The sequence below is a fragment of the Mesoplodon mirus genome (genome assembly GCF_964341445.2).
Source record: "Mesoplodon mirus genome assembly, chromosome: 4".
Classification (NCBI taxonomy): domain Eukaryota; kingdom Metazoa; phylum Chordata; class Mammalia; order Artiodactyla; family Ziphiidae; genus Mesoplodon; species Mesoplodon mirus.
The window spans coordinates 11629522-11654733 of NC_138979.1; the positions used below are offsets into that span (position 1 = coordinate 11629522).

General features: G+C 43.0%; 1 protein-coding gene across 15 annotated transcripts in view; it reads right to left on the bottom strand.

The window, feature by feature from the left end:
- Positions 1–25212, bottom strand: part of KIAA1217 — a gene marked incomplete at its 3' end in the record, with an annotated part of 500156 nt that overhangs the window by 117949 nt on the left and 356995 nt on the right. For all 15 annotated transcript variants that reach the window (XM_082618040.1, XM_082618037.1, XM_082618035.1 and 12 more), the window contains one exon: positions 3264–3462. In XM_082618040.1, the coding sequence (XP_082474166.1) occupies positions 3264–3462 (199 nt within the window). The remainder of the gene's footprint in view (positions 1–3263; positions 3463–25212) is intronic.

A 25212-nucleotide genomic window follows, 5' to 3' on the forward strand; every position in this document is an offset into this window, starting at 1 on the left:
TCACCCTGTGGCTGGGAGGAGGAGGGGGCAAAGTCCCAAGGGATGATGTAAAGAAACTGAAAACCTGACTTGAGCCATGAAAAAAACTTAGTGTGGGTCTGAAGGTACTTAAAACACAGGAGGTTGATTTATTAATTTAGAAACATGTTCATCCAAGATGAACCAACAGCAAAGGCCCAGCTTGTGTTTACCATGGCAACATTTACAACACAGAATTTCAGCCTAAACTCTCTGTAGCATTTCCCTAAGGAAAAGATGGAGAACCCAACACCATGATGAAAGAACCAAATGTTTAACAAATATACCGTCGCTTTGAAAATACTGGATGTGAAATGAAATTTGTCTCTGGGTTTAGAAAGACTAAAGCCAGTGTCTTCAGGTAAAATCTACACGCTACATTTTTTTTTTTTCTTGCAAGGAGCAAGATTCTATTTAATGCTGATGGTGAAATAAAATAAAACATACTTGAGGCATTTTATGCATAAAAGCAAAGAATAATAATTCTTTGGAAAGGACATACATGTGATCATCTCACATAAATATGATAATCATCACCACATAAACACATTTTATCCACTTAAATATTTTTAGATCCACTTTTTATATGTAAATCAAAACACTGAAAAGTAAAATTATAGACAGATTTATAAACCAATGACTTTCCACTTAAAATATTTTAAATGAGATTTTTAAAAAATCAGGCTATCAGTACCGCAGCCTAAGAATCAAGGAGACCATCACTTTTGCAAATAGAAACAAACTAACTGAAAATTATTATTGTTTAAAGTGATCACTTCTCTCAAGCTCTGCTTTCATTTATTGGGTTGGCCAAAAAGTTCATTCAGGTTTTCCATGACATCTTATGGAAAAACCAGAATGAACTTTTTGGCCAATCCATTATTTTATCAACTGAATTTGCATCAAGAAGGATCATCTCAGTTTGGAAGTTCTGGGTACCTTTTCCTCTTTGCCGTCTCTCCCATTTCTCTTTTTGTGACTACGTCACAACATTCCCAAAGAATGTGTGCAGAAAGTCTTAGCAGTCATACTCTGAGGCTTGGGAAAGCCTCTAGAAAATCATGACTCATTGTAATACAAAAAAAAAAATTTTTTTTTTTAGATGTAGGGGGTAGGAGTTTATTAATTAATTTATTTATTTTTGCTGTGTTGGGTCTTCGTTTCTGTTCCAGGGCTTTCTCTAGTTGTGGCAAGCAGGGGCCACTCTTCATCGCAGTGCGCGGGCCTCTCACTATCGCGGCCCCTCTTGTTGTGGAGCACAGGCTCCAGACGCGCAGGCTCAGTAGTTGTGGCTCACGGGCCCAGTTGCTCCACGGCATGTGGGAGCCCCCCAGACCAGGGCTCGAACCCGTGTCCCCTGCATCGGCAGGCGGATTCTTAACCACTGCGCCACCAGGGAAACCCTGTAATACAAAAATTCTTGCACGGGCTGCAAGACAGTGGGGTCCAACTGCTTACAATAATCTCATCAGCCTTGAGCTCCACAATCAAAAGTGGCTTTGTGTAGTTTCATATGTATTTATCATTACCATATCCCTCAAGTTCTATAACTGCAAAACGCAGAAATTCAAGAAGATGACTGTCCATGTTAAAATACTACATGAGATTATATGACTATGAACATACTCTCTAAATATCATGTGATTACTTCATGTTTAAGTTTATGTTTTGTAAATTCAGGACTTTTTTGGTGACAGCTCGATTAATAATTTATTTCAAAAAGCAAACGTAAATTTTCTGAAACCCATGAATATTTAAACGTTTTTAAAAAGCAGGAAGGTTGGGTAACAGATATAGCACCTATACCTTAGGGCATGTGTCGAACATTGAAAGCTCTCAATTACTCATATGCTTTGGTACATGCCTAAATATGTCATTTCAGATCACTGTTAGATATTTATCAGTTTACATTTATTATGCACTAAAGGCATATTTTTTAAAAGTAGTTCCTATTAATTCCATGATGAAGAAACAGGAAAGTCTGCTATCCCCACAGGGAAGGGATCCAGAAGTCCAACTTGGGGCCCAGATGAGTTGAGGGGAGAACATTCGGAGGAAATAAAAAATTCTTGGCCAAGAATATGGACAGTCAGGTTTGGGTCTGGGCTTAGAAATTAATTGGCTACATGATCTTGAGTAAGTCTTACTTTTATGCATCAGAGGTTCTGGTCCCATCAAATGAAAGGGCTGGATGAGTCACTCAATCATTTTTTTCCACTCTAGAATGTTCAGCGGCTATACTAGCAACTGCTGCTTGTGTTGATTTAAGTCCTGTTTCTCAGGCTTGTTTGGCTGGAAGAGCTCAGATGGGTCCCTTCTGTTCTATGCACAACACCACTGCGGTCGATAAAGATGTTTCTCTTTCCGTGCCACCTGCCACAGCATGACTCCATTTAGCCTCGTTTTAGAGTACATTTTACTAGAAGCCCAGGAGAAAGCTCACCAAGAAAGTGGGATCCTTTAGTAAAGGCCAACTATTTAAGAAACAAATGGAAAAGGAGAATGCTTCTTAGCCTCCTTTCTTGTGGACAATAGCATAGAGTCCACTGCTTTTATTCTAACTTGTTCGTATAAAGAAAAAAAAAAAAAAAAAAAAAAGAATAGGCCAGTGAGATCATTACCTAAAATGTCTACAGGCTCTGTCTGTGATGACAAGAACCCTTGAGAAGGGGCTTCCCTGGTGGCGCAGTGGTTGAGAGCCCACCTGCCGATGCGGGGGATGCGGGTTCGTGCCCCTGTCCGGGAGGATCCCACGTGCCGTGGAGCGGCTGGGCCCGTGAGCCATGGCCGCTGAGCCTGCGCGTCCGGAGCCTGTGCTCCGCAGCGGGAGAGGCCACAGCAGTGAGAGGCCCGCGTACCGCAAAAAAAAAAAAAAAAAAAGAACCCTTGAGAAGAAGTTGGTTAAGTTCCACCTGTAAGTATAACCTTCAACTCATATGATCTTTCTGGGCCTTAGTTCCCCTAACTCTTAGATAAACAGCAGACTGGCTCATTTCTTCCATTCCTTTCAGATGTAACATGCAAAGATCTGTGTGGGAGAAGTCTGTCCTCACCTTTGTAAACCAAACCTTGTCAGTGAGTTCTAGAAAACCAGATAGTGGTTTCACACCTGGGTAAAATAAACCTGCCCATCAGGACAACAGGTGTGCTTTCTTCACTGGAACACAAAGAGATAAGGGGTCGGTACCAACCCTCAACGCAAGATGGTGGACACATGCACACGAACAAATGACGTAACTGCTTACCTGACATCATTTAACTCATAATAGACATTTCTGCTTTCATCTTTGATGTAAATGGCGACACTGGGCGACTCCAGCATTTTCATGGTGAGCTGCTGTGGAAAGGCACTTACGAAGAGAGCACGGATTGTGTCTGCACTTGTAATTTCGTTCGGCATCCTGAGCTGCTTGGTTTCATCTCCATACTGGAGATAAAGAACCCCTGCACACAAGATGGACACAGTTATCAGTCACAGACCAAGACTCACACAACACACAGCACAAGCTAAGCCACTTCTGCCCTACCACAGGCAGGAATGTTCTGGACACGCTTGCAAAGCACGTCACAAGAGACGTGTTTGGAATTTCCAAGAAATGCGCTCTCTGGTTATGATGTAAATACCCACTTTTATTCTTTGGAGTCTGGGCAGGTGTTAAAGAGGCTCATTTTCAACTATTTTAAAACCAAAAGGACAAGAAGCTAACCTTTGGTAACCTAAGGCAAAAGACAATACTCAATTCCCTTGAAAGGTATATTTAGGAATTTGACCCCATAGGGTGAATTTTTTCCCATGTCTTTCACTAACCAGGAACACAATCATTATAGCAATAGGTAAATGACATAGGCTATATCTTTATGTCCATTCAGAACTGTTTTAAGTGGAAATGCTACAATATTTCTGTGGCTCTAATACATATTAAATGTTTATATCAAATGAAAATATCTACAGTACAAGAGTCTGGTGCCCCAATGAAAGAAAATGGAACAAATCAGTTACGCAAAGAAGCACAGGATCACAGCATTTTAAACTTCCAGGGGGCATGTGGCTCCCCATGAACCATGCCTCCCAGCCATCATGGCCCTGTGGAGTGTCCCTTCCCACATGGAGTCTGGGCTTGGCCATGTGACCTGCTTTGGCCAATGGGACACTAGCAAGTGTGATGCAAAATGGAAGCTCGATATGAGTTTGCACAAGGGAGCTTGGCTTCGTGGTGAATGTGGTCTTGGACGCTCCCTCACAGAACCAAGCGTCCGTGGAGCCCAACCAAGGCCACATGAAGAAGAACGGAAGCCCTGACTGGTGGTCCCCGCTGAGCACCCATTCTCCAGCCAGGACTACTGGCCGGTCATGTGGGTGCACCATCTTGAGAGGGGAACCCTCAGTCCCAGGAGAGCTGTCCCAGCCGATGTCCCGTGGAACAGAAATGAGATGCCCCCTCCAAACACTGCCCAAATGGTAGAATCATGAGCAAATAAACAATTGTGGTTGTTTTAGGTCACTATGTTTAGGGTCACTTGTTCAGAGATAGATAACTGCGCCGGGATGGAAGATCCTGACATTTCGTTTGATTCCTACTTCTTGTGAGAATCTCCTGAGGCACTCTACCAGGACCAATAGGGTAATTTTTGGCAGGAGAGACTCAAAACAGAAGAGAATGTGACTTGTGCTTAAATATGGCAGTTCAGGTAACCAATTTATGTCCATCTCCTTCTGAAATTCCATTCAGATGACAATGAAGAATTAAAAAAGCATAAATCAAAGAATTAAGGGGAGGAGAGAGGAAACAACAGCAGACAAGAGAAAGCTGACACCTAGGCCTTCAAGCACAGAACTCTGCATAACTGCAGGGCCAGGGAAGTTCAGGAAAAGAGGCACCAGATCCTTCTGAAGCTAAGAATGCAGAGTGCGTGGGAAGCATGAGGGCCGGCTGAATCCTTGTAACGGTGCAGCGAGCTTCCTCCAGCCCCCCGTCTACCCCATTCAGCCAAGCTAGTCCCCAAAGCCACAGCAGAACCACTGAAGATGTTGAACCAACGGACTGGATTCTGGGTCACAAGGCACAGGGGAAGGTGCATGAGGTGCCCTCTGACAAAATTCCGGCAAAGGGCTGACATCTTGGTCGGGAAACTGGAGGAAAGCTGACTGTCCTCCAAGAACAGACCAACAGATTTTTGAGGGTAAGGTTTAGATTCTGTCCGGTCACTCCATCGTGAAGCGCCCTGGGCCATATATAAAAGCTTCCAGTGAGTACGACCGTGCCTCGCTTACGCATGAACAGACTAGCAAGGGTTAATAGACATTTCATAAAGCCTCTTTCATGTGAGAAATGAACGGAAAACAGAAACTCAGAAGAGATGAGACAGTCCAAGAAAAGGGGAAATTTGGAGAGCAAGAGCGGGCTCTGGGGACCATGAGAACAGAAATGACAAATTCAGAGGAGAAGAAAAAGTTGACGAAATCTCAAAAAGGGCAGCAAAACGACTAAGAGAGGGGAAAAGGTGAGAACCAGTAAGAACAATAGAGAATTACTTCAGAGCCTCTCAATTTCTAATAATGGGGATTTGGGTAAGGAGGTCAGGAAAAACAGAGCAGTTTTCCAGAGGTATTATCAGATTTTTTTTTTCTCCCCAAACTGAAGGCCATGAGCTTGGAGACTGAAAGTGTTCATGAAATGCTCAACACACTCAGGCTTGTCACTGAGACGTTCCAGATGGCAGGGGAAAAACAGAGGTTCCTACAAGTTCCCAGCGGGTGTGGAGAAAAGTCACAAAGGAGCAGAAGTCAGAAGGGCATTCGCTTTCTTAACAGCAGCCCAGAAACCAAAGACAATGGAGACACAGCCTCGAAAATCCAGGAGGAAATATGTTTGATCTAAGTCTATATTTATCCAAACCATCAATCAAGTCTTTCATGAAAGTCAGCTTCCCAGCGAGGCCTCCCCTCACCACCTTCTCCAAAATTTCAGCACCCACTCTGTCTCGTATTTCATACCCCATCCCTGCTTCATTTTCTTCCTGAGTGTTTTTCACTATACACTATAACTCATAGTTTCATTATTACTACTGTTTATTGTCAGTCTCTCCTGCTGAAATGGAAGCTTTGTGAGGCCAGGGATTTTTTAAAAAAAATATCCAGTTCCTCTTGTCTCCTTTTAATTTTTTATTATGTAATTATTTATTTATTTATTGGCTGCACCTCATGGCTTGCGGAATCTTAGTTCCCGGCCAGGGACTGAATCCGCATCCTCGGCAGCGAAAGAGCAGAGTCCCAACCACTGGACCGCCAGGGAATTCTTTAAAAATGTTTTTTGTTGTTGATGTTCACCAGGGTATCCTTAGTACCTGTGATACTACCAATGATATAGTAGGTTCTTAATAAATATTTGTTGAATGAATGAATGAGTGAATAAATGATTTACTAGTCATCCAAAAGGAATGTTCATTTTGGGATCCATCTGGGCTATAAGAGCTTTTGCTGCATGAGGTGAACAGCCTAGGAATCTCGTTCCTGGTTTGGATACACGAGAAGCACATTCTCAAGTGGCCATTTCCTTGATTGGAGTAGACCTTTTGAATGATACTTAGCGTCTTCAGAAAGTTAGTTTTCTAGAATTTCCATGCTGTTACACGTTTTTAACTGTACAGAAAAAGCCTTTCAAGCCTGTCTGATCATAGATTGTGCAATGTCTTTGCCCCAAATGGGAGATGTGGTGACTGTCCATGTGATTGCTAATGTCATACCCAAAGGCCAAAACCACTCTTGAGGTCTGAGCCCCAACTATGCCTGGGTGGGGCCCCTGTACATGGGCCACTAGTGGCCTCACTACAGTCAAATATCACGGCCTCATTCCCCAAAAGGGCCTGGTTTTCATTCCCACATCTGCATTCTGTACGTGTGTGTGCTTGAAATAGAATTTGTAGGCTGCTCTGAGTAAGAAAAACAATTGGGCTTAAACTACAGTTACCTCAGGGTCTGGCTGGTGCAGCTGCCAGCTGGGTACACAAGTCCAGTTACAGATCATGAAAATCCAAAGAAGATGGAAAAGATGCCTTTACAAACAGAAGAGAATAGTCTTTTTACACTTGGTTCAGCCTGCCTTCTCAGTTCAGGAAAGGTATTTAGAAATGCTTAAACTCAGAAGGAATTCTCTTAATCTACGATGGCGTTTTGTTGGCACGGTGATGAGATTCAGCATGCTCTGGCATTCTTCCCTCGCTGAGTTAGTGCTGGCTGTTCCAGATTCAGAGGAAGTCTGAAGGACTTTAGATGATAAACTCCCTTTTTATGAGGAAGGGAAGAGGACATGGGAAATGCATTTATAGGATGTCTGCTGTGTGTCAGGAACGGTACACATGTAATTTCACTGAATCAGCATCTCTGATGAGGTCGCTGTTATGGCCCCATTTCACAGATAGGGAGAAGGAAGCTCAGAAGGTCCAAGTAACTTGCCACAAGTTACAGGTGGTAAAATGGCTTAACTAACTTATATATCCCACTTTGTCAATCCGCAGAAGCCACAATCTCTCCCTGGAAGCACACAGCCCCTAAAATTTTGCATTTAGCCACATCCATCTCCTCCAGTTGGCCTCTCTAGACCATCTTAGCTGTCCTCACACTTTTAGCCTGACCATCTGCTTGAAGATGTGGAAGCATGATGGGGGCAGCTTGGAAAAAATATTCCTGTCTTGAAGTCAACTGAAGTAAATGATGACACATGGTTAGAAATAATGCACATGCTGGGGGAGTAGGGGAAGGCCCAGAGCCCTGAAAGCGAGAGTGTTGAAAGGAATCTCAAAGCACTTGCAGACCTTCTGAGAAGCCTGAACACTTGGGGTCTTCCATCTCAATGGCTCTGCAAATGGAACGTGTGTTTGTCACCAAGAACTCTTGGTGACAGTCTGCAAAAAATTAAGTGCACTTGGCAGGTCACATCGTGTTACACATCCTCATAATTTTCTGAATCTCAGAATCCATTCCAGAATGCGGGACATCTTCTAAAATGCTCTTTATCTTCATATGGCATGCAAGGATTTTCACTGTGTGACCTTGCTAAGAACTGAATATTTATGTTCCTCCAAAATTCATGTTAAAATCCTAATGCCCACTGTGATGGCATTTGGAGGTGGGGCCTCTGGGAGGTAATTAGGTCATGAGGGTGGAGCCCCTTCCCCAATGGGATTAGCGCTCTCATAAGAACAGACATGGCAGTGTTTCTTTTCTATCTCTGCCCTCTGGCTTGTGGGGATACAATGAGATGATGGCTAACTGCAAACCAGGAAGTGGGTCCTCCAGACACTTTGACCTTGGACTTCCCAGCCTCTGCAACTGTGGGAAATACATTGTTGTTTAAGACACCCTGTCTTCAGTAATTTGTCACAGCCGCCCAAACGAACTAAAACATACCTCAGTCTCCCATCGCTGCCTTATTACCCCAAATCACGCCACATTCCTAGGACATCATAGTTGTACTGGACATTTTGCTGCTCTGTGACTTTATGACGCATGCTCACTCCCCACGCTGTGCCACCCACTTGGGGGACTTTCCCACCACTTCTGCTTAGCACGTGCTCTATCTCTGAGCCAACTGCCCCAAACACCCCGCCAACACTTTTCCATTAAGAATTGAGGAACTTTTCTCAAATATGTCTTATTGAAATTGCAAGCATGGCTTTTGCATTTCTGCGAAATTCTGCATTACAATTAGCTGTATTCATCAAAGGGTAATAGATAGTAAAGTGTTAGGCACATAATAGATGCTCAGATATCTTTTAGTTGAAATGAATTCAATTCTCCCGGTAACGTGGCCAACTTAATCAGACGTAGGCTTGCCTTCTGGAATGCCTTCTACAATTTCCCCTAAATGGCATTTGCTGCCGGCAGATGATGGTGACAATTCCAAATGACCTAAATTCCTCTGCTTCTCCAAATCCAGTTTAAGACTAGGTGATCAATACGCATTGTAACTGGCAAATGGCTAATGCCCTAAAAATATAAAGAGCTCTCAGAGTACGCTCTGATGGAAAACTAACAATTTTCACCTTAATAAGAAAAACATAAATATTAAAATAATAAGATAGCTTTTATACCCATGAAATTAGCAAAAGTTTTTACAATAAAATAAACAGTGCTGACAGGAGCTGGGAAAATGAGTTCCCTCACAAACCACTGTTGGGATAGAAAGTTGATACCACTTCTCCAAAGAGCTATTTGTCAATATGCGTCAAAAGCCCCCCAAATACACATATGGTTTGAGCCAGTAATTCAACTTCTACACATTTATGCACAAAGATATACTTACCAGGATGCTCAATAAAGCATCGTTTATAAGAATAAGCGGGGGCGGGGGGGAAGGAAGAGTGGATTCCAACATTAGAGGATTCATTTAATAAATCAATTCATATAATAAATCCATTCACTGGAACACTACACTGTTATCAAAAGGAATTCTAAAAGAAAATGGCAATGAGAAAAAAATTTGTATTTTGTCAAGTGGCAAAGTATGTTATAAAACAGAAAGGAACTAGATGTTAAAAAATCAATCAATCATCTTAATGGCAGTGATGGATCCAAGTTTTGTGGGTCCTGAAGCTTATTACAATTTTGAGGGACCTCCTTCAGAATAAGAATACAAAGTTAGAAACACAAAATTCATTACGAAAGTAAATCATTTATTTATAGGGGCCTGAACCTTGGTTTCATCAGGTTCATGGTTAAGTCTTCCTACTTGTTGAATGTCCAGAGAGGTTGCCTTTGGGTGGTGAGTTCTTGGGTGATGTTCTTTTCTGCATGATTTTCTATATTTTTTATATTTTCTCAAATTAGCATGCTTCGATTTGATCATCTTAAAAGATGACCCTCACAGATCTAAAGAGACTGGCCAATTAGGGTTCCTGTTCAGTTAACTGGGTAATTTTTTAAGCCAGAAGTGATGGGCCAAGGGAGGGGAACATATTAAACTATAAGTGGTGCTGGTAGAATGTAAATTGGCATCTGAAATGGGGAAGACATTGGTATTTAATACAAGCGAAAGATTCTAGGATAGTTAATGTCGTGGTGTTATCCTTAAGAGGCTGAATGTAAGAGTCTTATGATTTAAAAAAGAAGTGTAATGCACTGAGATGTACCTTGGACAGACTTGTAGAGATGGCTTTATTCATTCAAGAAACCAGCCTCTATACTGTGCCAGGAATGGGAGGTACAGTGGTAAACCAAGGGTCACACCCTGCGTTCTAACCTACACAGTGGTTCCATAAATGACACTGTTATGTAGAAGTTAACAATTCAGGTCCAACACCAGCTGACACTTTGTTTCAGACACAGCAGCAATTTGAAGACCAGGTCACATGTGTTTCTTGAAAAGTCGGAAACATTTCACATCCTGGAGAGGACTCATGCTGCCACGCCCCTTCCCACAGAATAGCTTTTCAAGTAGATGACAAAGCAAGATGCTGAGCGTTGCCTTGCATGGAAGAAAAAGATAATAGAAAATCTGTTCTCCACAGGAAGTCTGGATGCTCTTTTTTTTTGTGGGGGGCGGGGTGGGGAATAACTTTACTCTCAGATTTTAGTGTCTTTGATTTAGGTAAATACCAAATCTTTGCTGCAGTAACTGAAATGGATTATATCAATCAGATATTTTCTTATTTCTTTCAGACATGTGATATTTAAAGATAAGGCAAGACTTTGTTAAGTCTTTTAACTAATTTATCTTCTATGAGTTATAACTGGAGAACTATGAAGACCCTCTGGAAAGTCTTAATGAGGGACTGAAAAATTGCAACAGCAATTTTAAGCGAAATCCTAATTTAGAATGTGCTTTAAAGAGTCATAATTGTGGAGCAACACATGTTAGAATCATGACAGGATGTGTTAAAAAGTAAGTTTGTATAAAAGTTAAATATGATAGAGTCTTGCCCACCCAACAACCTGACTGACAGCAGTCAGCGGACAGAGATCCTTCTGGGAGGTACTCATTCTTTTTTTTGTGTGTGTGCTGTACGCGGGCCTCTCACTGTTGTGGCCTCTCCCGTTGCGGAGCACAGGCTCCGGACGCGCAGGCTCAGCGGCCATGGCTCACGGGCCCAGCCGCTCCGCGGCACGTGGAACCTTCCCGGACCGGGGCACGAACCCGCGTCCCCTGCATCGGCAGGCGGACTCTCAACCACGGCGCCACCAGGGAAGCCCTGGGAGGTACTCATTCTTTTTTTTTTTTTTTTGCGGTACGCGGGCCTCTCACTGTTGTGGCCTCTCCCATTGTGGAGCACAGGCTCTGGACATGCAGGCTCAGCGGCCATGGCTCACGGGCCCAGCCGCTCCGCGGCACGTGGAACCTTCCCGGACCGGGGCACGAACCCGCGTCCCCTGCATCGGCAGGCGGACCCCCAACCACGGCGCCACCAGGGAGGCCCTGGGAGGTGCTCATTCTTGACACAGAGTCTTGGTAACGGCACCATTAGTGCTTAATCCCTTAACTTGGTTTTGTTCCAGACAAATTAGTACAGCTGGGACTCAAGTGAAATGACAATACTGTTGAAGTGAGCATCCCAAAGCATTTCTCTAAAAAACACTGATACCTGTTGATAACTTTTGGAATTCAAGCTGTGTTAAAGACGTGCATATCTAAGATGCTGATTTCTGGTGCTATGAGGCAGTGGGTCTTACTGCCCTCTTACGTGGAGAGTTAGACACTTGGCTATGAAGAGGTTACAGCACAAAGTCACTCAGAGCAACAGCAGTCCAGTCGGGTCAATAATTGAATCGTAAAGCTTACTCAACAATTAAGGACGTCCCTGGTGGTGCAGTGGTTGAGAATCCACCTGCCAATGCAGGGGACACGGGTTCGAGCCCTGGTCCAGGAAGATCCCACATGCCGCGGAGCTACTAAGCCTGTGCGCCACAACTACTGAGCCTGCGCTCTAGAGCCGGCGTGCCACAACTACTGAGCCCACGTGCCACAACTCCTGAAGCCCATGCACCTACAGCCTGAGCTCCGCAACAAGAGAAGCCACTGCAATGAGAAGCTCTCGCACCGCGACGAAGAGTTACCCCTGCTCACTGCAGCTAGAGAAAGCCTGCACGCAGCAGCAAAGACCCAACACGGCCAAAAATAAATTAAAATAAATAAATTTAAAAAATAATAAAATAAAAAAAGAATTAAAGAGAACTTTCTTAATGTGGTGAAAGGCATCCACCAAAAACCTCCAACAAGCATAGCACTCGATGATGAAATCTTAGAGGCATTCTCTTCAAATTCAGAATTTTTGCTATCGTTGCAGCTAAAGTCCCAGTTAATACAAGAAAAAGAAATACAAGGCATATGGATTGGAAGGGATCACCAAAATTGTGATTATTCTCAGATGATGCAACAGAGAATCCAAGGAAACCTGCAGACACAGTGTTAGAACTCATAAGGATTCAATATGACTGAATAATGTAAGATCAATATAGAGACTCAAAAGCAACCCCAAATACTAGAAAAAAATCAGAGAATATAGTTTGATAAAAACATACCACTTATGGGCTTCCGTGGTGGTGAAGTGGTTGAGAATCTCCCTGCCAATTCAGGGGACACGGGTTCGAGCCCTGGTCTGGGAAGATCCCACATGCCGCGGAGCAACTGGGCCCGTGAGCCACAATTACTGAGCCTGTGCGTCTGGAGCCTGTGCTCCGCAACAAGAGAGGCCGCGATAGTGAGAGGCCCGCGCACCGCGATGAAGAGTGGCCCCCGCTCGCCACAACTGGAGAAAGCCCTCGCACAGAAACGAAGACCCAACACAGCATAAATAAATAAATAAATACATTAAAAAAATACATACCACTTATAACAATATGTCGATTTTGAGGAACAACAGTTAGAGGGAGTATTTTCCTACCAGATATCAACACTGTTAGGATAGTGTGGTTCTGGCACAGGGATAGAACAAACAGGACTATGGAACAAAATAGATTTCCTAGAAGAAGACACAGGTTTTATGAAAGCTTGGTATGACTGAGGTGGTGGTACAAGTCCATGGAGAAACAACTACTCAATAAACAGTGTCAGGAGAATTGGTGCAACATATGGAAAAAGTAAAAAATATCTTTTCCCTACAACATAAGTAAAATAAATTCCTAATGGACTAAAGACCTACGTGTGAGAAGCTAAACTATGAAATAAAATAAAACATGGTGTTGTATCCTTGCATACTGGTAGAGGGAAAGACTTTTAAAAGAAATAAAAACTATAAACCACCGAGAAAAGTATTGCCTTTTTTTTTGGTTGCACCACATGGCTTTCTGGGTCTTAGTTCCCCGACCAGGGACTGAACCTGGGCCCTCGGCAATGAAAGTGCAGAGTCCTAACCAACAGACTGTCAGATAACTCCCAGAAAGTATTGCTTAATTAAAATGAATATTCTGTACTACAAAAGACACTGAGAACAAAGTAAAGAAGACAAACCAGAGTCTGAAAGAAGATAGTTATAACTCACATGCTCTACCAGGGATTAGTAGTCTGAATAATTAAAGAACCCTCATAAATCAATAAGAAAATAGAAAATGGGCAATAGTGGATATGCAAAAACGGATATAAATAGGCAACTCATGGCAGAAGAAACCCCAGCAGGCAATAAATATAAAAATGCCCAATCTCACTAGTGATTATGGAAATAAAAATGGAAAAATTGATGTACTATTTTATACCCACCAGATAGGCAAAAGTCAGTAAATCCAATAACCTCAATTACTGGTGAAGTCATGGGAAAATGGGGTCTGTTATTCACTGCTGGTGAAAGTGCAAATTTGCACAATCATTTTAGGACACCTGGTGAAATGTCAGATGTGCATACTGTAAGCTGGCTATTTCTTGTAAATTATCCATCACAGATAAAAATCTCATGTGTGGGGCCTCCCTGGTGGCGCAGTGGTTGAGAGTCCGCCTGCCGATGCAGGGGATGCGGGTTCGTGCCCCGGTCTGGGAGGATCCCATATGCCGCGGAGCGGCTGGGCCCGTGAGCCATGGCCGCTGGGCCTGCGCGTCCGGAGCCTGTGCTCCGCAACGGGAGAGGCCACAACAGTGAGAGGCCCGCATACCGCAAAAAGAAAAAAAAAAAAAAAAAAAAAAAAAAAATCTCATGTGTGGTCACCGGCTCCATGGTGCTCACTGTGGCACTATTTCTCACTGATTTGTTCTCAGTGGTTCATTCATATAATGGAATTGTCAACAACAGTTATAATGAATGAAGTAGAACCACATCTACCAACATGGATAAATCTCCAAAAGGTAAAGTTGAGTGAACACAGAAAGTTACAAAAGGATACATGTGGTATGATCCCATTTATGTAAAGTTTTATAACACATAAAATATTAATGTATACTGTCTACGCGTGTACCAGATATTGCACAAGCACCAAAACGTGCGTGGCAGTTATACTCTCCACCTGCAGGTGTCGGTGAGCTCTGGGAAAGAAGGAGGAGGGAGGAGAGAAGATGGGGTTTTACAGTTTACTTCTTCAAAAACATATGAAGCCTGAAGCTATTATAGAAATACTACCTTTCTTTTTAAAATTTGAGGGCCACCAGAGGTCAGCCTAACTATATTTTGATAAGCTTTGGGTGGGGGGGGGGATAAAAAAAAATAAAATTTGACAACTTACATAGCACTTGCTGTGTGCCAGGCACTGATCTAAACCTTCTCCAAACAGATTAACTCATTTAATCTTCTTTATGAGGTTGCTATTGTAATTATCCCCATTTTACAGATGAGGAACACTGAGGCAAAGAGAAGTAACCTGTATGACTCACCCAGCTAATGATCTTAACCACTGTGCCACTCTACCTCTTAGGTGTCAAACAGATGCAAGTATCTGTTTAATTTTGGTAATGTCTACTATATTATTATATTGTTAGGTTTTCTGTACTTTTTCCAACCAAAAAAATTAAAGAATAAATCTTTTTTTTAAATGTTAAAATAATACTATCTAAATAGTGTTGTTTCCACAGAGCACCCAGATCTGACCTAGGAGCTTAAACCTGGATGTAGTTATGGAAATTTGGAAGTTTTCCTTGGCTTTTGATAAAAAAGTGGGTGTCGAAATTCTATAATACAGACCCAAAGAGTAAAGGCCACAAAAGGAAGCAGATTTTCTTGAAGAACACAAGTATAAAAGTACAATAATCATGGTCCCAGAAAAAAATTAATTGGCCTTTTATGGATATGAAAAGTGCAACTTTTACAGAATTTCCAATGAATGTTTCCAAGTATCAGAAAGACTTTGACTATAAATCAAAATGTATATATACCCATCCCACTAGGAGATTTATACATCGTGCATGGTCTTCAATCATACTGATTAGCAGATTTAAGCCCAGAGATTATGGATATTAGTGAGAAACCATCTGAGTTAATCGGAAATTTATTTTCTTCTATGCTAAATTATTAGTGTCTTATATAATAATAACCAGTAACTATTATGGATGAATGAATATATGTTTAGAAAACTTTTCAGTATGAAATATTGGTTTTTATATAAATTACATGTAGATTTAAAAATACCCACCCCGGGCCTCCCTGGTGGCGCAGTGGTTGGGAGTCCGCCTGCCGATGCAGGGGATACGGGTTCGTGCCCCGGTCTGGGAGGATCCCATATGCCGCGGAGTGGCTGGGCCCGTGAGCCATGGCCGCTGGGCCTGCGCGTCCGGAGCCTGTGCTCCGCAACGGGAAAGGCCACAACAGTGAGAGAGGCCCGCATACCGCAAAAAAAAAAAAAAAAAAAAAAAAAAAAAAAAATACCCACCCATATATAGTGTTATGAATTTTATTGTTCATAATTTCTTTTATTTTCTATTATTATATGAAAATTATTCTGCTCGAAAAGATACAACCTGTTCGGTCCCTGAACTGGGGAAGAAAGACAATGGGAGGTGTTGATAGGACAAACTTCTTTTCTCCTCTGGTAAGCAAACCTCAGGATCGTCAACAATTTCCAGAGGAAACTTTCAGGGTAAATGGGAACCGTGCTGCTTCCTTATACTTTTACGTCCTAAGTCACGTGAATGACAAAAAATAAAAATTATCCTTTGATGACAAATGTTGTAAACAAATGCCAGTAGACCGATATCTGTGGATTCCACTTCATTAGACAGACTCCCCACTTTTTCAAATGCATGTTTTAGAAGCAGTTAACTGTGGGATGCTTGGACCCCAAAGAGCCTTTGGTACTACCTCTTCCTACATCCTTCCCTTGCTCACTCTCATTCCTGGACTCCACATCTTGGTCTCCCCTGGAGGCCCAGCCTTCCGCCGGGGCTCTTGGCCCCAGTAATTCTAGTCTCTGTCCATCTGTGACTCTCACGGGACTCATCTGTTCCCCAGAGCCTCAGTGAAATATTTGGGGGATAAAACCCATCTGTCTGCAAGCAGCTGGCCTTTGCCACCCTCAGGCCTTGGGGGGGGGGCACCCACGCAGGTAATGGAGCCGGAAAGCCGGGAGGACCTTGGTCGAAGGGTGATACTCTGAGCACAGGCAGCTACTGACGAATATTCCAGAACACTCACATCTCACTCTTTGCTTTTCTGCTCCCAGGTCTGTGGAGAAGGCGATGCAATTGGAAATATGACTGACTGGGAGATGAGGCACGCACTGAGTGGCTGGTCCTCCTCGGGGCTGCTTTTTCTCAGCTTCTTAGGTGTCAAGGTCGAGGCTCAGAACTTTTTGTAGAGTGGTGAGAAAGAGGGCATGGGCCATTAGGGGAATTCACATCTCACCGGCCTTCATTTCAAAGCTCTTAAACAAGAGACTTGCTCCGTCACATGAGAAACATAAAGGAACTAACCCATCCACTGCCAGCTCTCATAGGAATGATCAGCTTCCCTCAATGCCTGTGATCTGATTCTTTTTAGTTGATTTACAGGGCTGCGTTAATTTCTGCTGTGCAGCAAAGTGATTCAGTTACACACGTCTGTATCTGATGGAAGGGAAGGGCTTATGTTTAAGTCCTGATGGAATGAGGGTTGAATTACGTGCTGGATGAGGAGGTGGCAGAGGGGCCCTGTCCCGGGGGCTACACTTTGGAGCACCCCCTCACCCCCACATCGCATGTGCACCCCAAGTGCTGAGGGGGGGGATCTAGGCTCGGACGCCTGCAGGGCACGTTGAGGGAGCTTGTGTTTGCAGTCGGGCATCACTCACAAGTGAAATGAGAAAAGAGCCGGAGAGTCAGGAGGAAGGGGCACTGCTGCAGGTAGGGGGTGAGGGGGACCCCCCTTTGCCTCATGATCCAGCAGAGGACTCTGAGAATTTCAAAAACACTAAAAGCAAAACTGCCTTTCTACGTTGTTACAAAGGTATACTGGTCAAAGCATGAGAGGCTGGAACATATTCTATCTAATAGTTTGTCGGCTTGATTTACAGCTTTAAAGATATTTAGACACACAGTATGGGAGCCTCTGTGATCTTGCCCCAGGCAGGCTCTGTGACACAGAAGGATGAGGAACGTTTCCTGAACGTTGGCCTCAGCGCTAGGAATGGAATCTTCTATCGACAGGTGATTTGACATTTATGTTTTGAGCGGTCCTCATGCACCAGGGTAACTGAGTGTCCTCTACCTCTCCAGAGATTTGCTTACTTTATTTTTGGTTGAATGTTGGCAGGAAAGCTGAGTCACGCTGAGCTGCTTTTAGTGTCTCCACGCTGTATACACTGATGAACTGCTTCGGTGACTAAGCTTCACATTTTTACCATGATGAGTATGTGCTAATTATTCTGTTGTTTGTTCACCACTGGGTTCTTCTGAGCTTTTCAATAGGCTTTCCCAGCCTGTAATAAATGTTCCCCTCCCCCACGACAGGCCACAGCTGCCCTATGGACCCTCCCAGACAAATCCAGCTGGACTCCAGCCTGGAGTGGGCAGTGATGGAGCGAGAGGTGGGTGAGGCCCTTCCAAGGACTGTCCCTGGCCGCCTGCCTGCTCCCCTCTCCCTGTGTCTTTCCTGCTGCTCCTCCTGTGTCCTTGGGCCCAGGCCAGAGGGTGTGGCTCTTCTGGAAGCCTCTTCTGTGTCTCCTGTCTTTGGCCCTCTCCGCACCCTGCCCCTCTGGGGAGATCTGGAATGCCCTCCTCTCAGCCCTGGCCAGAGGAATAAAGGGGGTCCTGAGAGACACGGCATTCTCTAAAGGCCGGATGGGCGCTCAGGATCACAGTCGTGTGTTCAAGGGTGTGAGCCACGGAGAAGAGAGAACGGGGTTGAGATGGACCTGCCGGTCAAGTGTGCCAACCTAGGTCACCTGGTGGCCCTTGTCCTGGTTGGAAGGGGGCTTTACAAAGCTTTTGTAAGGTTTATCTAATCTCTGACAGAGGTATTCTTGTATGCCTGTTCTTGCTTTACAAGCAAGTGGAAAAAGAGAGTTGCTGCCAGTGGAATTCTAGGTGCAAGAGGGTAACAAGATGAAGCCACAGTCTCTCCCCGCAAAGGCCCTGCCTCCAGCCCGCAGTGGCTGGCTCTGGGCACTGGTTCCCATGACATGAATTTCCAGGGCTGGGCTGGACAATCTGAGCTTTCCAGTCTGCCCTCAAAAGACCCCAAGAGACTTTATCGTACCTTTACCTTCTGTTTCCTCTGGTACTTGCTGAAGAGGCATTTAAGAGACATGACACATGGCTATTTCCTCTTCCTCCCCATTTCCCTTTGAAGTTTCAGTGCTGCCTTTTGAAAGTAGCTTCTGTTCTCCACCACACGATCACAATAAAGAACAGATGTCCGAGGGTGGCAAAAGTAGCTCTGGGAGTGGTGGCTGGGAAGGGACGGTGATGACAAAGTGGTCCTGCTCAGATCCATGTCCCCAGGTCTTCCCATCACTGCCAGCAAAATACAAGCCCTGCTTCCAGACGTACCATCAATAACCTTTCTCCCTGCTTTCAGAGGTAAGAGTCCCCCCACCCCACCCCTAAATGCCTCAAGATCAAAATGACAATTGTTGGTATTCCTACTGAAAGCCCTGGGAAAGAAGTGATAAGCCCATAATACCTCTACTTGCTTTAAGAGCTAAAGAATTTATCAAGCAATCGTCTTGGGCTGCCCCATCACAACAGGCATTGGACAAGTAGAGTCCCTCCCCTAGGCTGGAAGTCACCTGGAGAAACAAGACCCAACCCAAATTACTATCACATCCAGGCATCTGTGCATTCTCCTGGCTTTATCTTCTATAATAGCAGTTCAACTGATACATAAGCATCATGCTTTAAAACAAGCATAACAGAAGGCAGAATCATAGATTCTGTACCCTTTCCACAGGAGGAGTACTTCAACCTACACAGTGTGTTTGTGCCGTTTAAAACAACTAACAGCAGAAGCAGACTGAATTGTTATTTTGATCCCACAATGAAAACTTTAGGAAGGGAGAAACATTGGTGAAACTCGGGGCTGTTTCAGATTTAAAGCAGCAGCACTGAATTCACTTAAGCAGAATTAGCATGAAAGACAGATTTCGGTCCTTCTAGAAATACTCATTGAGTACCTGGGTGTAATACAGGTAAGCTGTACAATGGTAAGCTCAGAGATCTGAGTTTCTACTGATGTACAAAAGTTTCCTAACAGTCTTTTTTTTTGGCTGTGTTGGTCTTTGTTGTTGCGCGCGGGCTTTCTCTAGTTGCGGCGAGCAGGGGCTACTCTTCGTTGCGGTGCACCGGCTTTCTCACTGCGGTGTTTCTCTTTGTTGCAGAGCATGGGCTCTGGGTGCGCGGGCTTCAGTAGTTGTGGCACATGGGCTCAGTAGTTGTGGCTCGCGGGCTCTAGAGCGCAGGCTCAGTAGTTATGGCGCACGGGCTTAGTTGCTCTGCGGCATGTGGGATCTTCCCAGACCAGGGCTTGAACCCAGGTCCCCTGTATTGGCAGGCAGATTCTTAACCACTGTGCCACTAGGGAAGCCCTCTACTGATGTACAGTAGACAATAAGCTCATAGACGAGACAGTGGAGAATGTGTCAAATAACAGGGAGTAAAATAAAACAGAGTGTGGGGGGCAGAGAGAAGGGGGGCGGGAGTGGGGCATTGCTATTTTATTCCCAGTAGTTGGATGTCCTGCTGATAAGATATTTGAAAGAAGGGTGGGAGCAAGGCTTGCAGATATCTGGGCGAAGAACAATCCAGACAGAGAGAGGAGCAAGTTTTCTTAGGGCAGGAGTGTGCCTGGTGCGTCCCAGGAACAGTAAAGGACTAGTGTGTTTGGAGGAGAGTTCGAGAGGTAGTGAATGGATGAGATGAGATTAGGAAGGAAGCAAGTGGTCAGACAGTGTACACCCTTAACTCTCGATAAGCTAGGAAAACAACAGAGGGTTATGAGTAGAGGTGAGACAAGGTGAAGGTGTGATTTATTTACGCGGGCTGCTTTGTTAAGAACTGACTAAATAGGACAAGGGTTAATTTCAGGAGACCACAGGAATTATGGTGGTTTGGACCTGGGCAGAGTATTAGAGGTGGTAAAAAGTGGTCAGATTTCTGGATATAGTATGAAAGGAGAGTGAATAGGATTTCCCGACAGATTGGATGTGAAATGAGATTTAAAAAAAAAAAAAAGAGTCAAGGAAAATGACAGGGTTTTGGTGTGAGCAGCTAGCAGGGGAGGGCTGCAATGGACTGATGCTGGAGAAGCAGGTTTTGTTGGGGGAATTAGAAGTTCATTTTTAGCCCTGTTAAGGGTGAGATGTCAAGTAGGTGATGTGAAATATGTATCTGGGGACTTCAGGGGAGAGGTCTGGGCCAGAGGGGTCATTATCATTGTTATGCACTGAATGTTTGTGTCCCCCCAAAATTCATATGTTGAAGCCCCAAACCTTAATGTGACAGTTTTTGGAGGTGGGGCCTTTGGGAGGTGATTAGGTCTGGATGAGGGCATGAGGGTGGGGCTCTCATGAAGGGATTAGTGCCCTTATAAAATAAAACACCAGAGAGCTTACCTTCTTTCTCTCTCCATGCATAGGCACCAAGGAAAGGCCATGGATGGGCACACTGAGAAGGTGGCCATCTGCAAGGCAGGAAGAGAGGCCTCACCAGAACCTGACCATGCTGGCCCCGATCTTGGATTTCCAAGCCTCCAAACTGTGAGGAAATACATTTCCACTGTTTAAGCCACTGAGTTTATAGTATTTTGTCATGACAGCCTGAGCTGACCAAGACAATCATATAGGTGACATTTGGCACCAGGAGGCTTGATCAGACCACTGAGGGCTCTAGCATAGCTGAGAACAGAAGTGGTCTGGGGGCTGAGGCCAGTGTTTAAGGGTGAGAAATTGAAAAGGAGTCAACAAAGAATATCTAAGAGGAGCGGCCAGTGAGGTCAGAAGATGGCTGAGAGTGAGAGGCGTCCAGGAAGCCAGGAGAAGTTCATGTCTTAAGGACAGGAAGTCCTAGCATGTCGAGTGCTCACAAGTCAGATGAAAAGAGGGCTGACTTACACGGGGCGGTCACTGGTGGCCTTGACCACTGCTGTTTTTATGGAGTGGTGGGACTAAAGTTCTGAATGGACAGGTTCAAGAGAAACCACAGGAGGGGAATTGGAGACAGTGCTTATAGAGAACTTTCTAGTCATTCTGTCACGTAGCTGGAAGGTGATTTTGTAAAATATGGAGAACTTAAGCTAAAGCATTGGGTAATCCAGTCTCAAAATAGTCCCAAAGGATTGCGGAAGACTGTCAAAGCAAGTCATATGAGACACTGCTCAAATGCCGTCAGTAATACGAGAAATATTTTTAGAAGATTCAGATTTCTTTTTTTTTTTTGACCAAACATTTTTGTGGTATTGTTACAACCTTAATGGAAAATTATAACAAATGTAAAAAATTGCAAGGGATCTTTCTTTTAGAATTCTGCAGACACAAACAACTTTTAGTCACAGTGGTATCTGGCAATCCAGCTAGAGCTTGTTTCTTCACAGATATTACTAATCTACCCTGGGCGATGACTTCTCTTGTTTACAAGGCATGTTCTGTGCATGAGTTGGATGTTACCTCCATGATCTCTGTGGTATGCTTGGCCAGAAGCAAAAGCATCAATTTCCATTAGCAACTTCCTACTGATATGTCTAGTCTCCAGTTCTAAAGAGAAACTAAAAATATTCAGTGTTCACAGCTAGACACAAGGAAACATCCTAGTGTCTGTTTAGATGGGAGATGTGATGCAAATGGAAAAATAATCACATTGGAGTTTTAATTTTCCATTGTTTTCTTTTTCTCCGTCCGAATAGGGTTGCCTAAGATTACTGAGTGATGCTTGCAAATATAATGGAAAAGGTTGTCCCAATTAGTAAAATCACATATGTGCATATGCATATATACATGCATACACACAATTTCTCATAATAAATAACCAAGGAGTAATTATTAATATTATGAAAGAATTCACCAAGCATACCTTTTAAGTAGTAATTAGTACTCAAATGCACTTAAAATCACAATTATAAATTATTTGACCAAGGGTCTTGGGAATGTTAGTGAAATAAAGGGGATAAACCAATCAATTTAAAGCTAAAAGGTAAGATTCAGTAACAATTCAAAACAAAACAAAAAAAATGGTCTTAAGAATCTCAAAAACATATACTCCTTGCATTCCAAAGTACCTGTCATTTGTTCTATTCCATCTCCTTGAGAGTTAGGCTGACCTCTTTGTATCCTTCTGTATACTCCACATTCAGTAAGTACTCAGTAGCATACAGCAGAAAATTTTAAAAATGTGTCCATTTAAATAGAAAAATATTGATGAATTTGAGAAGAGTTGCTTTCTCAGGAACAGATTTATTAATTAAAGTGTGGCTTATTTGACTATGTTAGATGGGATTTCAGCCTTAACTTGACCTGACACATACATCTTGCTGATATCTTTACTGACTTCAGTTCTACTGGTATTTTTTTTTAATAGAGGGTCCCTCTCTTAAATAGTAAATTTAAAAAAAAAAGAGTTTCGCAGTGAGTCTTGTACATGCCAGAAGGCATTAAGAATGCCTCATTCACAAAAGAGGAAAAGAAAACATGCTCAAAGGACTTTCAGAAACAGATATTTTTGGTACTTTGGAGGAAAAAATTACAATTTGTCAATAAAGAGTGGAAGGAAGAGAAATGTGGCTTTTATGCTGAGAAACAAAATTCAGGGTTATCCAGTTTCTAATTCCTGTGCCAAACCTGCTGTTCTAGATGACCATGGTCCAATCATTTAATCCTCTAACTTGCTCATCTGAAAATTCTATAAACTTGCAATTCTTCAAATATTATCCAATTACTTTTGGCTATTTGATTTTCACTTAATTGAAGGGATGAAACGTAAGTGATGGAGAACATCTCCAAACTTTAAAATCAAAGTTCCCTTTTCAACGTGGAGGAATATGTAAACAAAATTGTAAATTGTTACTGTTAATAAAGACCCAAGGAAACTGCCGATGTGGCTCCAAACTTTGCCATTAAAATATTGCATGATCTTGAAAGTTATCTAATGAGTCTTTTTGCAAAACAGCTTTATTGAGGGAAAATAACATACAATAAATTGTACGTATTTAAAATGTACAAACTTGGAAAGTTCTGATATACGCATATACCCATGAAACTATCACCACAATGAGGATAATAAATATCTGATTGCTCCCAAATATTCCCTCGTCCCCTTTGTGATCCTCGTCATCCCCTGAGCAACCACTGATCTGCTTTCTGTCACTATGGAAATCATTTTGGGATCGGACCCACTGTATATAGGTGTAACGTGCAAGAAAAGATATTTGCCCCCCTGTTGACTCCTACTTCGTGGAATCAAATAAAATAATGTATGTAAAAGTGTTTTCAAATATAAACAACTACATTATCTACTCCAGTTTGTTAATTCATTCAACACGTACTTACTGAGCAGCTAACTATACGTAGGCACCATATTAGGAGCTTGTAAAAGAGCAGCAAACGAAACAAGACATTTGCTCTCTTGGATCCTTTACGCGAGTTGGGGAGAGTCAGGGATGTGCTAGTACACACACGAGCATAGACCACATCAGGCGGTCATTACGAACAGTCCCCAAATTAAAATGGTTTGACTTACGGTTGTTTGACTTTATGACGGTGGGAAAGTAATATGCATTCAGTAGAAACCGTCCTTCAGATTTTGAATTCTGATCTTTTCCTGGGCTAGTGATATGTGGTAGATAGTCTCTCATGATGCTACACAGACGCAGAGTTGCAGATGCCTGTCTGCCATGTGATCACCAGGGTGAACGACCAAGACACTTACAACCGTTCAGTACCAGACAACCATTCTGTTTTTCACTTTCAGTACAGTATCCAATAAATTACATGAGCTATTCAACACTGTATTACAAAACAGGCTTGGTGTTAAATGATTTTGCCCACCTGTAGGCTAATGTAATTGTTCTGAGTATGTGTAATGTAAGCTAGGCTAAGCTGTAGTGTTCGGTAGGCTACGTGTATTAAACCCATTTTCAACTTATGCTATTTTGCAGTTATTATGGGTTTATCAGGACATAACCCCATCATAAACCAGGGAAGATCTGTAGTTCACTAAAGGAAAATAAAGCAAGTAAGAGTAAACCTAACAGCAAAGGAAATTGTATTTCAGAAACTGTGGCCAAGAACCCACTTCAGATAGGATGACATGTAAATAAAGGTTGAATGAAGAAGGCACCCTTGTCACAGATGTCTAGTTGAAGAACATTTCAGAAAATATAAAGCCTTGGGGAGCAATAAACTAGGCTGTTAAAGGAACTACCAAAACCTTGGCCACCGGGGGCAGGCACCAAAAACAACAGGAACTATGAACCTGCAACCTGTGAAAAGGAGACCCCAAACAGAGTAAGTTAAGCAAAATGAGAAGACAGAAAAACACACAGCAGGAGAAGGAGCAAGATAAAAACCCACCAGACCAAACAAATGAAGAGGAGATAGGCAGTCTACCTGAAAAAGAATTCAGAGTAATGATAGAAAAGATGATCCAAAATCTAGGAAAGAGAATGGAGAAAATACAAGAAATGTTAAACAAGGACAAAGAAAAACTAAAGAACAAACAAACAATGATGAACAGCACAATAAATGAAAAGAAAAATTCTCTAGAAGGAATCAATAGCAGAATAACTGAGGCAGAAAAACGGATAAGTGACCTGGAAGATAAAATAGTGGAAATAACCACTGCAGAATAAAATAAAGAAAAAAGAATGAAAAGAAGTGAGGACAGT